General features: G+C 38.7%; 1 protein-coding gene across 1 annotated transcript in view; it reads left to right on the top strand.

The window, feature by feature from the left end:
- Window positions 1-495: 495 nt before the first annotated feature.
- LOC102296379 (germ cell-specific gene 1-like protein) overlaps window positions 496-18,471 on the top strand; it is a 27,268-nt gene continuing 9,292 nt past the window's right edge. Inside the window, exons 1-3 of the mRNA XM_005923769.3 lie at window positions 496-1,020; window positions 1,923-1,970; window positions 5,793-5,945. Coding sequence (XP_005923831.1) covers window positions 720-1,020; window positions 1,923-1,970; window positions 5,793-5,945 — 502 coding nt within the window. The 5' untranslated portion in view covers window positions 496-719. The remainder of the gene's footprint in view (window positions 1,021-1,922; window positions 1,971-5,792; window positions 5,946-18,471) is intronic.

The raw sequence follows: 18,471 nt of genomic DNA, 5'->3' as shown, positions 1-18,471 counted from the left end.
TGTGCTGTTTTGTTTGGGGTTTTTTGCTCCTTTTTGTTTCCATTCCTATTCTTCTGTTTTATCCATCATAGCCAAATAGTTAGACATTTCCACTCTAAACTCTGACAAATACCACCTCCCCCAACGCTTCGAGAAATGGGCTATAAACCGACACAAAAGTGAGTTATCGAAATAAAGTAATAACATAAAAGCATCCTCTGATCAGACAATGAGTGTAAAAACACTGGCTAAATGACTGTGACATCCATTTTTTTCTGAGTGCATGGTACACAGTCGGATCCTGTTGTGTTGTTCATTGGAAACATCAGAAATGATCAAGAGGGAAAAGTAGCCGTTAAAGAAACAAAAATGCTGGGGGGGGGGTGGGTTTATGACATTTCGTGGCGTGTGGTGATAATTCTTAAAAGGGACCAAGAAGGAACAAATGAGCCCCGAGCTCCGACGCCGAAGAGTTCGTGCGTGAGAGGGGGGAGTGCGCCGGGTGTGTGTGGGAGTGGAGGATGGAAGTGGGGGGAGAAAACCTACAAAATGAGAGAGTCCGCCGCTGTGGAGGAACAGAAGCGAGAGCGCGCTGAAGAAGCCAGATGTACCGTGATAATTAGCCGAGGATATTAATGGGAATAACGGGATTATGAGGATTTGAGGAGAAGTCACCAGAATCCGGTGTCTCGCAGGGCGAGGGATTAAGTTAGGCGTCTTTACTTCTTCCCTCTGCCGTTATGGGGATAGACCGGCGGCGGAGAGCATCGCTGGCTCTCACCTTGAACTTTCTCGCCTTGTTCCTGGCTGTGTCGGCTCTCACCACCAGCTACTGGTGCGAAGGGACACGGAAAGTGGTGAAGCCGTTCTGCACAGGACCGGTCACCACCAAGCAGTCCTTCTGCATCAGGTTCAACAGCACCAACATCAACGACACGCGGCTGGTGCAGTACATCTGGGAGACCGGGGAGGACAAGTACGTGTTGAGGAAGTTTCACACCGGCATTTGGTTCTCCTGCGAGCAGAACATCAACATGACCGGTAAGTTTGGTTTTCTACAGAAGTAACGGCGGACTGACGGCGGGACCGCTGTGCGCGCTGAGGAGGTGCGTCACGGAGGGAAACGTGCTGCTCCAGCTGCGATGAAATAAAATTAAAAGTCCGGATTTTAATGCATTGACTTTTACGTTCAGTTCCACATCAACAAGGACTGGATTTGGGGATTAATCTCGGAAACTACTGAGAAAATTATATGGAAATGTCACCAGAAAGTCATAATCTGACAATGAGTATTATATTTAACTAACAGGTTTTTGTGCCCATTGTTCAAAGGATATCAGATAGAGAAGTTCATAGACAGATTTATATAAACTCAGGTTCAGGATGTAATGTCAGTACACGCAAAGACATTTAAATTGCAAACACAAATACATGAATAAAACGCTAATTAATCACAATTTAGTAATATTTATGATTAAACAAGCAGACAATGGAATAATCATGTCTGGGAGCCTGAAAAGAGCAAACTAAATATATGTAATGTTGATTAATTGAATGATTCTTGGAATAGTTTTTATGGGCAAAAACATGGGCAAAGCAAGGTTAAAGGTATATTTCACCGCTTCAGTGGTTCTTCTATCACTGAGTGTGAAGCACTACGTGTCTGTGTGCAGACCACCATAAATGCATTTGTTGCACTGACAGTAGAATTTCTAGCCAGCACACAGCTATACGCTGCATTTCAGGCAGAAGACTGTGACACCCTAAGAGGGGGTGAGGGGGGTTGGGTGTTCTTGTTACTACATAATCACAGACTGGAACTTTTTCTTTAAAATTTTACATCGTAACTTTATCTTTGTGGAATATGGAGGAAAAACATATGAAGTCTGACATGCTATCAGCTTGGTACATGAAATAAATGTTTAATTTACGTTCTTTTACAGGTGAGAATTGCAGAAATTTCCTTTATGTTGCACCATCAAACGAAAGAGGTAAGTTTTTTTGGTTTTTGTTTGTTTTGGGGGTTTTTTACATATAAAATGTTACTGCAAATAAAGACTTTTTCAGGGACATGGCAAAATTCTCAGTCAGTCAGAGCCTTTATCAGTTTTGTCATCTCAAGGCTTAAAATAACCCAAAGATCTCTGTCATCTGTATGGCTGCTTTCTTGTGACTCTAAATAAGCAGATGAATCTGAAGTGGACGTTTCAGTAATTTTGTCAGTGTGATGAAATGCTGGCCAAAGTCATTTGGTTCTCCACTGACCCTCTTTCAGATATTTTTTTCTAGACATTTGTTTAAGCGTCTTTAGGCCTCCAAGTGATGTATTAAGTTTTTTCTTCATCTTCTTCTTCATCAGCACTGACTTCCTGTCATTTGAAAGTGAATCAGGTTCCACCCCAGATTTTTTTCTCACATAATTATCCTATATTGGAAAAAAAAATCAACAGCTATTGGTGACACCATGGAGTTGTGGATGACCTAATCACTTGTGCTGCTGCTAGGCAATAAGAAACCAAAACAGTAAATCAATCAGATCCACGTGGTTTTCTCCCAGTTAATTAGTGCCCCGAACGCTGCTGTTGTGCTAAAATCTGCCTCTCGTTGCAGTCTCGGTGTTTAGCACACAGAGTACAAATGCAAGAGGATCTTGGTCTCTGGGTCTGACAAAGTCAGTGGGGAAGTGCGTTAAACATGCATTTTTCTGATGGTCAATCTCATATTCTCGTATTATTTCAAAATGGGGATTAAGCCACATCTGGGTCTTGGGTGGAGGTTGGAAACAGTCATCATGATGTCACACACTGGTTGATGAACTACCATAGCCACAAAATAATCTTTCTGTTAACTTCCTGCTTTTGTTTTTCCAACCCAATATGAAAAACAAGGGGTGAGTGTGGATGAGAGCCCACAGACACTAACCCCCGTTGAAACAGCAACTTGTCAATCAGAAAATAGCCACACCCTAAATCATAAGTAATGTTTTGATCCCAAATGAGACTGACATAGAAAAATGAACAAAACCTTGTATAGCACATTAAACTTCATGATTAAGATCATGAAGTCATTAGGAAACTAATAACTGATGTCATTTTTAAGTAGGAAGCAGGGATATGCTCTCATGGACTTAGATACAATTGTACTTCTTGCTGTAACCCTCTGCAGGCTGTTGGAAAGAAAGCAAGTTGCTATGAGCTACTATTTATGTCCTATTTATTAATGTCCTAAAGTAAACCAAGCAGAAGAGAAAAATATCTGTGCTATATTTCCTGGCACCAACAGTGCCATTAATTAAGCAGATCCTCCCGTGGGTCACATTCACAGGGTCAAAAATGTTTCCCAAAATCTCAACTCCTAAATTTTAATTAGAGCTAGCACGTAGTGAATATATTATGTATATTATGTTTGATACTCAGTTTTTCTTATTCATTTTTTCTCAGTCAGAATTTTATAGTAAAAGTTCAGTTTATTTTGTCAGGAGGCAGTACGACATGACAGAGAAGATACGTATTGTACCAGACTTAGCAAAACAAAAACAAAAAAAAATTTTATCATAAAAAATGGGAATATTTTCTAGACCATCAGCAGGGAAGAGAGGGGAAAATGTAAATCCAAAGCCTGATTATTCCACTGAGCCCAACCTGCTTCTTTATTTCCAGAAAAAACTGACAACAAGGTTTTTTGGGAGGGTTTCACTCAGTTGTAGTTGCTGTCAGAAATCTTCCTTTTTGTGTCATTTATAGACAGAGGTGGGTAGAGTAGCCAAAAAATTGTACTCAAGTAAAAGTAGCACTACCTCAACATAGTTTTACTAAAAATAAAAAGTAGCCATCCAAGAAATTACTCAAGTAAGAGTAAAATAGTATTTAGTGAAAAAGGCTATTTGAATACTGAGTAACTGATCATAACATCTGATTTAATTTTTAAAAATGAGATAAATGGTAAATGGCCTGTATTTATATAGTGCTTTACTAGTCTCTAAGGACCCCAAAACGCTTTACACATCCAGTCATCCACCCATTCACACACTGGTGATGGCAAGTTAGATAATCAGACAGACAAAAATATAAAGTTTAGTGCAAATTTTAAAGACTGAAAAGCAAAAAAACATGAACATAACATGATTACAAAATAATAAATCTAAGCAGAAGAAACACTTTTCTAATTCATTATTGAACTAATATTTAGAGAAGGTGATATAAATATGTTAGAATAGTATAATACTACAGGTAAAATACTTCCAGTGACAGTATATGGTGTTACTTTATTTCTCCAAATGGCACAACAGACTCAGCAGATAGAACAACATTAAAACAACAAATAAGAAGTCTCACTTCAACATAAACTGCAGATTTGTGTCTGTGTCTCGTGCATTTTTGGTTAAAACGTTTATTATTCATTCAGTGAAGTTACTCACACTGAGTAACCAGACTTTTTTCTCAAGAGTAGCAATACTTCATAACAATGTTACTCAAGTAACAGTAAAAAGTACAGTGTAGTAAAACTACTCCTAAAAGTATTTTTTTCCCAAAAACGTACTCAAGTAAATTTAACTGAGTAAATGTAATTAGTTACTACCCACCGCAGTTTATAGCTCACTCCTCCACTAAAACCAGATCCCCAAAAATGCCTTATTTCAGTATGTTTCAGTAACACAAAGAACTGTAGTGCCTAAAAACTACAGCGTACATCTGTTTTAGAAAAATATTGCTGTCTTAAAATAAGAAAAAAACAATTAAATGACACCTGTTTTGAAAGACTGAGGTTAACTCCCTCAGACAATGGCAGGCTAACACTTTGTTTCATTCAGTTGTTTTATACAAAAAGAAGAAAATTCAATAAAAATGCCATCTTTATCCTTTAATCCCTCCTACACACATGTGCTTCTTTCTTTTCTTTAACTATGCAAACAATTAACTGTGTGCAGACATGTAAAATGCTGCATAACAAGATGTGGGCAGCAAATTAGTAATCTGTAACCAGGCAACTCCATATGAGCCTCGCCGCAAAGACAAAATAGATCCTCGTATAAAGAGATCTTCAGCGACTGAAACAATAACTTGGATGCCAGACTCTTTAAACAGAAGCCTGTACCGTTGTCCCTGTACAACAAGTTTAGAGCATCCATCTCTTTGCAAACCATTTGCCAGCATCATGATTAAAACACTAGGATTTAGCAAAACAAAGAAACATTTCTATGGAAGGGGCTTAATTGCAGTGTTTTAAAGCCTCTATCTTTTCCACCTGCCTAAATTAAACTGAAGAAATCTTTTACTGAAGTCAATTTAAAGCAAGCAAGAAAAAGAATTTTTAGCTGAAGGACGTATTTCTGTCCACAATTCATTCAGGGATATTTTGGGTAACAGGCATGATACGTTTATTACACACCTTATGATTAATTAACCACACACTACTGCCTGCCCTTGGGTGATATATGCAATTACACTACAGCGTACACTGACAGGTTTTTAAATCCGCTGATATTTTGTCCTAACACGTATATAGACTCCAGCTCAGAATGCTCTGCGTCTCTGGGTAGATCATGCTCTATATCCTCTCCCTGACTGTGAAGGTTAATGATACGGGGGATGGGGTTGCCGGTGCACCTTTCTCCACTCACTCTTCCCCGCTTCCTCTGCCTTTTCACGTCTCTGCTCCCTTCCTTCACCCTTGCTCACCCATATTCTCCCTCACGCCCCAATTTCCCTTCTCTCTCCCCACGACGTCACACTTCAACACCACCATCCACACAACTTGATTTTTTGTCTTCTTCCTCTTGGCCATTACTTTGCTATAACAAACTGTTTTCACAGGTGTGCTGTGGCTGTGCATAGTTGCAGAGTGCCTCTACATTCTCCTGCTGGCCACCGGAGGCATCCTTATGTCCATAGAAGTGTGTCACATCGGCAACGTCATCGACGGGCTCAAGCTCAACGCCTTTGCTGCCATATTCACTGTGCTGTCAGGTGAGAAGCATTAATATAATTACCATCTTTGCTATCAAGTTAGTGAAAAGCATCAAATCAAATAGCTGTGATTCAATGAGCGCTATTTTTGTTCATGTTTGTTTTGTGCTCTCCAATGAAAAGATTAAGGATACTGTGATTGTTGTCAGTATCTTTTTCCACTTTAGATGAGAAGAGCTTTTATTTGGACATATTACTAACTATACTATATATAACTATATGTTGCTGCCATTAGTGAGTCTTATAGCCTCCCAAAAGTCAACTGGAAAACCTTGAAACTAGGTTAACTGGCTTCCAAAGTTAGAACTCATTGTTGTTCTCTTGCATTAAAGGGAGGATTTTCAGTGAAGCCAATCATATGTGGGTAGCAGATACTGAGTATCTGGCTTAAGATTTCTTCTGCTTTCTACGTGTTTGTAACCAAAACCTGCTCAGACAGCGTTGGTCAGTAAAATAAAGAATTGAAATTTAAATCAGAACCATGGTGCTTCCAGGAGTCTTTGTCTTCCATTTGTCACATATAAACTGATATGTTGCTTCCATTATTATTACTCCAGTTCATAACCGATAGTGTTCCATTGTTTGATTTTCATATCCAGTTATGCTTTTATTGCAACTATTTTAGATATTTGTCGTACTTAAAAAAAAAGAAGAAGAAGCTATTGCTAATCCAGTGCTTTCCAGATGATTTTTTTGCAGGATGGGCCAAAGTCTTACAGTACTTTTCTGCATTCATTCAACTCATTCAATGTTTAATTGAGTCATTTTGACAAGTTCTCCAGCAACACTGGCTGAAATGCAGCCACAGCCTCTACCATGTTTTACAATTGACTTTAGACAGTCACTGTTGTACCTCTCACCTGATCTCTTCCATGCATATTGATGAGGATATACATTGGCAGTTCTTCCCATCTAGTTCACAAGCTCCCGAAAGAGTGTAACAATATGCCCTGGGGGGGGGGGAAAGAGGTGTTTTAGAATTTACCCCTCTCCAGGTAAAAAGTAGTAAGACAGATCAAGGACATTGGAGGAAATCTGGAGCTTTAGATCAAAACCAAAGCAGACAATTCAGATTTTTTATACTTAGCTCTGCATTAAGGGGTTGTGATGTCATCTTTGTACACGGGTGATGAAAGAATCTGAGATGATGGAGGAGCTGTCAGCCATGCACTCAATGCAAGGGACAAGGACAGGGCATGATTAGTTCATGGAGGCAACTGCATGCTTGGGTAGGCTGGGGCTCAAATGGGAGGCGTTAGAACTGATGGCTGTCCTGTTTTTCTCTACTTCAGACTTTCCAAAAACCTGTGAATTGTGGTGGATCGTGGTCTCTTTGGTGTTCTGGTTTGATTATTGCCAAGAGACTTGACAGCCAGGTTTGTTATCAAATGTGCTGATAACTTGCACTATGAAGAAGAGCATATGAATTTGAATTCGAGCCATTTTTCAGTCAGTTGTAGTTTTTGTCATGGTTTAAGCCATGCTCTCCCTTTTATAACTCACTAAACTATTAAGTTTATATTTATTTAAGGAGGAGGAAGTTAGCCTACCTTGCAAGTTTTTGCAAAAACAGAATATTTATGGACTGCTATAGTGCTGAAATGTGGAAAACTATCAAGAACCACATTTTGTTTTTTGTGGACAAGGGCCTTTCCCTTATTTTTGCACGCGATTACATTGGATAGCATGAGAATCTGAAACTCCAAAGTGAAACTTTCTTAACCTCCCTTATTAGCAGTTGTAGCCTCTCAGCCCTGAAAAGATTTCCAGCCGGTTTGCAGTCTGCCTCCCTCTCTCGGTGGAGGAATTAACAATGACCTTCTCTCTAATCCACTCTGTGAAAATGATCCCGACCACCACACTCTGGGCAGTGATTCAGCAATGAAAGATACTTAACTCCACGACAGTGACTCACAGCTTTTTGCTGCTTTGACAGGTCAAATTCAGAAAATGTGTTTTTAAAAAAACAGAAAAGGCTACAGGCTGAAGAATCGTACAACCTGTAAAACCGAGGTCCACACTTTGACCAATTTATTTAATGCTTAAAGGTTGTAACATATGTGTGTACTGTATCTATTCTTTAACTACAGGCAGTTCTAGTTAGACGATAGAAAAGCCTCTTGTAGGCCTGGAGTAAAACTGATGCTATACTTGATCCACAGCTCACCCAAAATATGTTAGCATTTTGTGAAACACACTTACCAGCTTTTGTTATGTCAGTGACATGAGAGAATCAGTACTCTTCTCATCTCTGGCTAGAGACACATATTGTTTAGCATTGCTTAATTTAAAGACCTGAGGCAGCACAGAACAGCTAGTCTGGCTTTATTGAAATATGCCTAAAACATGATAACGTCATAAATTAGCATGATCTGTTGGATTTGTTTAATCCATTCATAAACCGAAATGCAGTAATGTGCAAAAGTCTTGAGCACTTCTCATTTCTTGATATATTATGAGGAAAACGGGAAATACATGCAGAGACTGAAACATGCAGTCCTACAGCATATATGTAAAAAAAAAAAAAGAAAAATCCCCCGCTCGCCCCTGTGGGCGGTCAATCCTTCAAGCTCGGGTCCTCTACCAGAGGCCTGGGAGCTTGAGGGTCCTGCGCAGTATCTTAGCTGTTCCTAGGACTGCTCTCTTCTGGAAAGAGATCTCCAATGTTGTTCCTGGGATCTGCTGGAGCCACTCGCCTAGTTTGGGAGTCACCGCACCTAGTGCTCCGATTACCACTGGGACCACCGTCACCTTCACCCTCCACATCTTCTCGAGCTCTTCTCTGAGCCCTTGGTATTTCTCGAGCTTCTTGTGTTCCTTCTTTCTGATGTTGCTGTCATTGAGAACCGCTACATCGATCACTACGGCCGTCTTCTTCTGTTTGTCTACCACTACTATGTCCGGTTGGTTAGCCACCACCATTTCGTCCATCTGTACTGGATATCAGCCACTTACTCTATCTGCCGGTGGTACATACTGTGCAGGGGCCTGTCCTTCCATGATGGTTCCTCGCCTTCCTCTTTCTTGGGTTTCTACTGCCTGAGGTATTCACTGAGCACGTGGTCGCTTGGGGCCATCTTCCTGATTTGTATATATATATATATGTGTGTGTGTACTGTATGATAACAATATATAAACAGTCTGAACTGTTTTTCAAGCTTTCTTCTAAATGAAACAGACTTGAAGTAGACTTCAGGATAGTTCTCCAGGCTCCTTGATGGACATTCAGAGCACTTCTTTGGATGCTGGTTGCCTCTTTTTCAGTTCTCTGTCAAAATGATCCCACACTGCTTCAATATCAATGTTGAGATTCAGGCACTGGGAAGGCAAATCCATGACTGATAGTGTTCATTTTGTGCTTTTCTGTTCTGTGTTTCATTGTCATGCTGAAAAAAGCATGACAAAAAACCAATCAGATACTTTCCAAATCGTTTTGCATGGTGGATTAAACTCCGATGGCACTTTTCTGTGTTCATAATTTTATCAGTTTTATCAAGATCCCCAACACAGAACCATGACAAAGCCTGCCCTGTGTTTCATAGATGGTTGTACTTCTCTCCTGACCTTCCCAGAACCACACTGACAACGATTTAGATTCTTGTAATTTTTTAAAGTGATCCTGAGCTATAGTTTTCCAGGCTTTCTGAAGGTCTTTCAAAGTTTTCCTGTGGACATTGGCTGCTTTTTCACTCATTGTCATTCTAGTCTACTTTCTGTTTTTTAAGCCACTTAACATCACTATGACTCACTTAAACATATAAGCTGGTCAGATCCACAATAACATTTTCTGCTTGCATCAAGCTTGTAACTTTGCAGACATCTTGAAACCTAATTTAGTTAATTAGCTAAATTAACTGTAATTTCAGTGGTCACTGGAACATAAATACTGCATGTATAGAATCACCAGTAAAACCAGAATAAAAGGTGTTTTAAAATGCTTTTAATGCCCAATACTGACTTTCTTACTGTAGGAAAGAAAATCTGTTCATTTTGGTAAAAGGTCACGACAAGGAGAGTCTCTATCAAGAACAATGTGGATACAGAGCAGTGTCCGAAAGCATTACAAAAAAATGGAAATATTACGTTTGCTCAAACCCAACGAAACTTTACTTCTTTGATCTAACTCTAAGACAAGACATTGCTTTGATTGATGCTTTTCTTCAAATAGTCTGTTTTAGTGAAATGTATTTTGTAGGAAATTGGTGCAAGAATGAGGTTTTTGTCTCTGCTTGGATCAAATTTTCTGTCATATTTGTCTTTTTCAAAGAATCCGGCTTTATGTCTGTGAAGGAAAGCCCCTGATCAGAAGGCAAAGTTTTTAAAAACTTTAAGAGACCAAGAAGATTAGAGAAATTCATTCAAGAGACATATATGGATATGTGGTGAGCCTGAGGCTGCATATTGATTAGTTTGACGTTAGAGTTGGATTCCCCTAGTCTGACTGTTGCTTTGATTTTAGTACAGAGTAACCCAAGTTCTCTTTTGATCCTGTTGGCATATGAGGCAATGACGGAGCTATAGTCTTACTAGTTAAGTGTCCTCAAAACTTCATATCGTGTATCAGGTGCCTTCTTAATCCTATATGACTTTTTTTGCAGATGAATACACTGGGAATGACCTACTTTTTCCTTAAACTGGAATATTTACAAAAAAAAGAAGTAAAAAGCAAATTGAAAGTTCTCATTCAAATAGATTTGTATAAAAGTGATATGGGTAATGCATCATATTTATCGTCATGACATCAGCACCACCCCACCCTGCTTGTAATCACAATTACTTCAAACCTACATTGCCATTACATTCAAATCACCACAAACTGTATATAAAAGATGGATGCAAGTGTCTTAAATATGCATTATTTCTAATGGCCAGCAGGGAGGGATGTTCAAAAAGGCATCAAGCTACATGGAAGTCTATGGAAAAACAGCCTTCAGCTCCTTTGACCTTAGTAAGACTTTTCCTGATCAGTTCAGATCAGTACCTTACATATTCCTCCGGTTATCAGTTTTATCACTCCTCGTTTTAAAATCACCAAGATGGCAACAGTACTAACACTCTGCTCAAGCCTTTAAAGTTTGAGTTCAGGTGACCATCTTTTGCCTGGCATAGACTCAAGTGAGAAAATGCACTTCCAAACCTATTGTCAGTTTAAAAAACTGGTGAAGGTTTAAAATGTCGTAGCAAGGATGTTATAAGATGGAAAGATAACTAAGATTTACCTGATTTTTTTATTTGTCACTTGTTAATCATATTGACAGTTTGCTTTTGTGTCGTTGTGGATTGTGCATCACTGTGAATCGTGAGACTTTATTATCTCCTTTCCAAATGGGAATCTCTGACAAATGAAGCTAATCAGAAGTGCCAAAATCTGCAGTTCCTTTAATGGCCAACTGAAGCTAGATCCATATGTGAGTCAGTCCCCCAGACTCCAGTGTTGAAATGCCCAAGTAATTGGCATTTAAAAAGCCATTACTTTACAGTAAATGGATGTAGACGATGCTGGATGATTTTATTTTATCTTCTATTTATTTCTGGTGCATGTTACTGGCAGGGTCAGGCTGAAGGTTGACACCTTTTCCAGGGTCTGTCTATCACAGCAGAAAAACTACTGACCAACCCTCAGTCATCCTGTTGTGGTCTTGTGATATTTTCATTTTCACCTGATAGGTGCTGAACCTAGCATGCTCTCCTGCAACTAAACTCAGGAGTTGTGTTTTCACACACTTACCCAGTGTTTTGCCAGCTGTAACGTTCAGTAAGATAGCGAGTGAACTCTCAACCCAGGCCGTATGTGTCATGTTTTATTTATATATGGCTCGCTGTCTGAAGAAGTGAGCTGTTTGCATAAATAGAGGGGGTGAAATCTGTGAGGCTGGTACTCAAGTGTGAGTGTAGTTTTTATCCCTCTAAAACACAAAATCATTTAGAATTTTTTTACGGCTTTTGTTGCAGTTCGTCGGCTCTCAAACATCAACGGTTTAGTGTCCTTGTAACAGTTTGTTTCTCTTTCTAATGGGCTGAATATGTTATGTTAATGAGGTCTGAGCTGAAATTTTATTACACCTGTCAGTTATGTGACGTATGATGAGGCGTGTGAGGTGATGATGAAAAACAGACGTATTGGGGAAGTAAAAGAAAGAGAGGCTTACTTTGATGTGAGGAATGAACTTAAGTTGAGCTGAATTCGGGTAATTAATGTGAGTAATGTGAGTAAAAACTTCAGTTTTTGTGCTGAGTGTGTGTTAAAAAATAAAAACTGTGGTTTTAATAGCGGGTGCCTGCGGAACTGCCAATTTGTTCCAATAGTAAGAGTGGTCATGCTAACTGTACTGTGTGTGACAGAGACTACTGCTCGTTAGTGTATAAAGAGCCTGAGGGGACAGAAGGAAATACTGAGCAATCTGGAGCTATTTTAGGTGATACTTAACAATCTGAGAAAAATGTGACATGTTTCTCATAAACAAAACCAAAAAAGCATTTGTATTCCTTTAATTACATTTCGCATTACTTTTAGAAAATCTTTTTAAACATTGCAGTTTATTAAAAAAACAAAACGGTTATGCACCATTTAAATACAGCTTATTAAAACAATTTTTCTTGATATGAAAGAGATCATGTCTTTCATATCTTTTCTGACTTTTTCAAAAAAAGCAAGTTTCTCCAAACTCTCTATTCTCCATTTGTGTTACACTCTAACTTGCCAACTGTCAGCTATTTTCTGCCTTTTTCATGCTGCCCAAAAAAAAAGAACCTCAAAGTTTCATTCTAATGAGAAAGCTATACACAAGACAAACTCTGAAACTCTGGCTTTTTCCACTGGACCATATAGATGAAAGGAGTTCAAAACATAGACTTGCCTTCAGTTGATAAGAGCACATAAAAAGACCTCTCTGAAAACTACAAAAACATCTTTGAAAATGTTCAAGTTTTCCTATTCACCTTGCTCTGCAATGTTTTATCTCAAATAAATATGAAATAAAATATTCATAAAAATACAACTCTACTTCAAAGAACACATGCTCTGGCGGATTAGATTAACAACACTTACCGGTAATACGCGTGTTCTCAATTTTAACAGCTTTTTTTTTCAGCTTCCAGCACCTTGTCTTAATACCTGCAGCTTAAAGCAACTGATCTCCAAAGCAAGAGAAATGTGGCACAGCAGCAGCAACAAGTTTACTTATCTCTGACATGGAGACAAACATCTGCTAGATAACCCCACTTTCTGTTTCTATTTCTTAAATTAGTGTGTGCCTAGTGTACTAAAGTGTGCATGGATGTGTTGTTTGACTACTTAAGGCACAATGAACCTGTAGTTATTTAAGAAACTACCAAAATATAACAAGAAGTAACAATTTGATTTTATGTTGGAGGACTGCAGATGTTTTATATGTACAGAACAAATATTTCAGTGTCAGTGGAGTAAAGCAATCGTTATGTTAGAGAAATCATCTGCTCACCAAGTATGTGTAACCTAGTGACAAGCCTGTGAATGCTGGCTAGTAGTTGGGATGTCATCAGAACCAAAACTTATGAATGAAAAGCTTCAATACCAAAAGTCTGAAAACACAGCAGTACTTGTTTTTTCAGTCCTGTATGCTATATTAGCACAGTAAAAAAAATATGCATAGAAGATGGCACCTAGTGCAGCTGCTGTGATAGTGTAAGTAAGTAGAAATGCACAGATCAACCAGCCAAAGATCAGAATCAAACGAGTTCCAGGATTCTCAGCCCTGACTGACCAGTCAGCCTCATGTATGACATATTATGAGTCGTCCTGTTTCATGCCTGTGAAAAATCCTCAGTGGTGCAGGGAAATGGTTGTGTGCACACTCACAGGCATACACTAATGCCACATTCCTTAATAAGTAGGAATTTCTTAGTGTCACAATTTGAATCTTGAATTCCCCCTCAACTTGGATTTCCCACTTGGAAGGTTGGAGTAGCCCTACCAACCCTCGAGGTAACGGTCCAAGATGGCAGCACTGAACATGAGCAAAAGTAAAACTCTAAAAGCTTTAATCTGTCCTGCCAATGTTGTGTATGTGTGACTGACTAAACAAGCCATATGCAGAGCACTGACCAGGCTCTATACATGAATGTGCTCCAGCTGTTTTAAAAGCAAAAAAGTTTTATGTTGTATTGCTAGTGATACATGAATGGCTCTAACTAGCTTATCTACCTAGCAAATCCTGTTTTTCTTTTTTGGAAGGCCGAGTTCAGAGGTATTTGGAACGCAGCAAAACATGCACTATGACTAAAGACACAACCTATTATGAAAACATACAAAACACCTTGAAACAAAATTATTTGTTTACATTGTAAAGAAGCTAACAAAGACAACAACCCATTTATCTGTACGTCTTTCCAATTGTAGACCACTTTACTGTCAGTTTTTTAACTTAAAACCCTTGCTGCAGTCTGCTATTACATTAATGTGTGTGTGGTACAGATGGAACAGCCTGGCTATGTCGCTGTAATCCTGTTTCAGCTTCTTCATCGTCCCTCTCATTGATTGGCTGAGTACAGATCAACATGTTATGCAGCTGACCAAGTGGAAATGTGGTTTTGTATTAAGCAGTGAAAGTTACATAGTATTTCACTGTCAGTCAAACAATCTGGGTATGTTCCAATTTTATAACTACAAGATATATATGAATCTCTTTTTAATACACCTATTACCCATGATGTAACACCTTATCGTTACATTTTCAACACAAAAAACATCCTCTTTAGCCAAAATAGCACATACCCTGGAGTTACAGCTTAAACAAGACCTGAAAACAGGGTTGTACTTTGGTATTACCCAGTTTGAAAAAAGGGGGGACTTCTTAAAGACTTAAGAACTGTCCAAAAGAGTTTTAACCAACATAATTTAATATAAAAAGAGCAGCTTAGAAAGGCAGCTTCTCAGAAGTAAAGATGAGGAGAACCATCCATCCATTTGCTTCTGCTTATCCTTTTTCAGGGTCGCTGGAGCCTATCCCAGCTGTCTTAGGGCAAGAGGCGGGGTACACCCTGGACAGGTCGCCAGTCTGTCGCAGGGCTAACACATAGGCACAGACAATCATTCGCACTTACATTCACTCCTATGGGCAATTTAGAGTTTCCATTTAACCTAGCCCCCCTAACTGCATGTCTTTGGACTGTGGGAGGAAGCAGAGAGAACCCACACAAACACAGGGAGAACATGCGAACTCGACAAAGGAAGACCCCGTCCTGATCCTGATGGTAGAATTAAACTCAGCACCTTCTTGCCGTGCGGCAGCAAAGCTGACCACCATGTCACCATGCTGCCCCAGTCCCACTGTTCAAGAACATGTGTCTATGAGTTGTGGGAAAATTTCATAATAATGATCTTCAATGTAATTGTGAAGCCTGTGAATGCTCTCTTCTTGTAGTCAGAGGAATTGAAATTTGAAATTAGTGTTTTCTTTTTTTTTGCACACATCCTCCTGACTTTTTCGGTGGAGTCCTTGCACATTTCAGCAAGCCATATTTCTCATGAACCACATACTGCAGATATTAAAACAGCGTTGGTTTGTAGTAGAAGAGTGAAGTTGTTCAGACCTTCAACCTATAAACATTTGAAGCATTGCAAAATGAAAAATAAAACAAAGAAGACCCAACACTGTTGACTAGGTAGAATACTATATCAGACAGTATTAGGGCAGTGGTGTTAAAAAGGGGGGATGCTACACAGTAGTAAACATGTCCCTGTACCACACTGTTAGACGTGTTGCTGCCATTAAATTACAATAAGCTAATATTATTTATCAGTTTAAACAATTGGCTTTATTCTTTTCTTACTTACACTTTATACACTATTCCAACTTTTTGGTATTGTGGTTCTATTATTTACAAATATTCCAATACGAGGGAATATGTTGCACAATATCTCTCAACAATAAATGTTTTTCGGTCTGTACTAAAATAATTCTGCTGTGTTCTTGTATGAAATCACACTGTGACATCCTGTTTCTGATGTTCTGACCAGATACTCAGAAAAAGACTGTTCTTCAGCCAACTGGAATTAGACGAGGCATAATGCCCCACAAGAGAGAGAAAAACAATTCATTGCTCTTCGTGTGTTTGTGACTTTGAGTAAAGCATATTGTTTGTGTATAATCTTTCACATGAGAGCATTGCAGATTAATGACATGCCCCTACTTGCAGTTTGGTGTTGTTGCTGTGCATAATGTATAGCTACAATTTGATAGGTCTGACATGCCGAAAAATGAAAAGTGTAAAGTTTGACATATCCTGTGACCGGTATTGTATTAGCCACAAAAACATATGTATTTTTTCTTTTTTCATATCCGCTTTGTCGTATGACAGATTTCTCATGCAGTTCTAAACGCAGGATTAAAAGCTCAACCACCTTTTGTACACTGGATGAATAGTCATTTTCCAAACAGCATGATAAAGGACAAATAATCCTTAGTGTCAGACTTCAGTTGTAGCTTGTGCACAATGACAAAACAGATTAAAAAAATCTAGGTGCCCCCTGTTGACTGTGAGAGAGCTTTGCAGCACAGATTAGGCTAAACTGCTTTCTCGATGTTGTACGGCTGAACTGGATCAAAAGCGTCACATCTCTGAGGCTGCTTGTATATGTTAAGTGCTTTGACACTAAAAATAAATAACCTTGCAATGGCATGTATTGACTTCTTTTGGAAAAAAGTGACCTTGTGTTAGGAGAACAAGCATAATTTCCAGATGACAGAACGTGCTGAGACTCGGGACTGCGATTTGTTCCACTCATCCTGATGCACGGCTGCCTCTGATCTGCATAACATTATGATAATGTAGCACTGTCATATCTTTAGGAATAAACATGAGCTCTGATAGGGATGAGATGAGAATTTAGGTGTTTGGTACTGAATCTGGTGCACTCATGTTCGGCCCAGGGATTTGTGGAGGGGGGGGGGGCTTATGTGGTAATCGGATTGGTAGGCTACAAATCCGTAGCTTTTTATTCCTGTGCTGGTTTGTGGGCAAGGCAAAATCCAGCACAAAAAAATCAGGTGCAAAGATGAAAATAATAAATGAAGCGAAGCACAGAAAACCAAGCAAGAGGCAGACGAGGGGAAGAGATGGGAAGAATATGAAAGGACAAAGAGTATACCGGATAAGTGGAAGATGCTGCTAATCTCTACTTTACGTTTTGCACCCAGTTCTTGGTATATATGGATTGGACTCAGTTGATGGCTGCTGAAACCTCCAACAAACAATAGTTGCCCTATTACAGGATGAAAGCACGCCTGTTGAGCATGAGATTTCTTCACATAATGAAAAGGGTGTAAATAAATAGGAGATGTCTTGTAATGTCTGGGCTATCTTTTATTCTAGCTTCTCCAGCTCAGTACAATCTCCCATCAGTGTTATCCAGCTTGCTGAAAGTCAGAGTGTGCTTTTTGTTTCTATCTTTTCCATTCATAAAGAGAAAAAAATATTAAATATGATTTACACAAAGATAGGAAATTTTAACACCTTTGCTGTTTTCCATTTTTTACACAAAATCAGGTTGGAATATTTTTCACAGTTGTTCTTTCTCACATTTGCCACAGCAGAAAATTTTATCCTGCAGATATGTTTGCACTACTGTAAATAAACTATGCCTGAAGTACACAGGAAGCTGAACTGGTAGATGTAACAGGAAATGGTACCAAGATGCTAAACAGCTTATATTCTAATACATTTAACACTGCAAATGTGGGAGAACTACAAATGGCAGCAAGCATGTCATTCGTTGGTGTTGTCTATATCTGTTAGTTTTTTCTAATTTCTAGTTTTAATCTCAATTTTTGGCATTTATCCTGCAAACATGCCCAGATAATAAAGAGCTGCTTAAAAAGTACAGAGCAAAAAAAAAGCAGTATGAATAAATAATATATGCATAATAGAGAAAGACTCTTTCGTGGCTAGAGTTTTCATTATTACCATCATAAAAGGTGAAACACTGTACTGCGCTATTAATGAACTGTTTGTATGTTTTTTAATAAAATAAAAGCTAAAGAGTAAATTTGTTTAGAACGAACAAAAAGTATGTTTGTGGCAGGCACTGCTGCATCCAGTTAATGGTTCCTCTGAGTATAAAGCTTTATTATCTCTAATTAGTAGTACATTCAAAAACTTCATAATTTTAACAAAGTTGAAAAAAGTTAAGTTAGTTAGGAAAGCTTGTGCATGTTCTTATCCATCATTTTCCTTTCGTATTTTCATGTATTCTACATGGATCTTAAGCTAGTTGGAAAGCTAACTTGCTGCCCAAGATACATAGTTTTACTTTTACTTGCTCAGTATCGCAAGTAAAAGTACAGAATGTTACTGTTTGGGTTTTTAAAATCATTTGGCTAGAAAAAAAAGCTACAGCTACATAAAAACTTCAGCCAATTCACAAAGTAAGCTAACTGTCGCTTGTTTGCTAACTACAGCTCATGTGCTAGCAGTAGCAACAGCATTGCTAATATATTTGTTTTTACCTTGTTTAGTCTAGTGTGTGTGTGTGTGTGTGTGTGTGTGT

This window comes from Haplochromis burtoni, unplaced genomic scaffold (genome assembly GCF_018398535.1).
Source record: "Haplochromis burtoni strain Fernald_Lab_line unplaced genomic scaffold, NCSU_Asbu1 Contig_71, whole genome shotgun sequence".
In the NCBI taxonomy this organism is placed as follows: domain Eukaryota; kingdom Metazoa; phylum Chordata; class Actinopteri; order Cichliformes; family Cichlidae; genus Haplochromis; species Haplochromis burtoni.
This window is presented reverse-complemented; position numbering and strand designations above follow the sequence as displayed.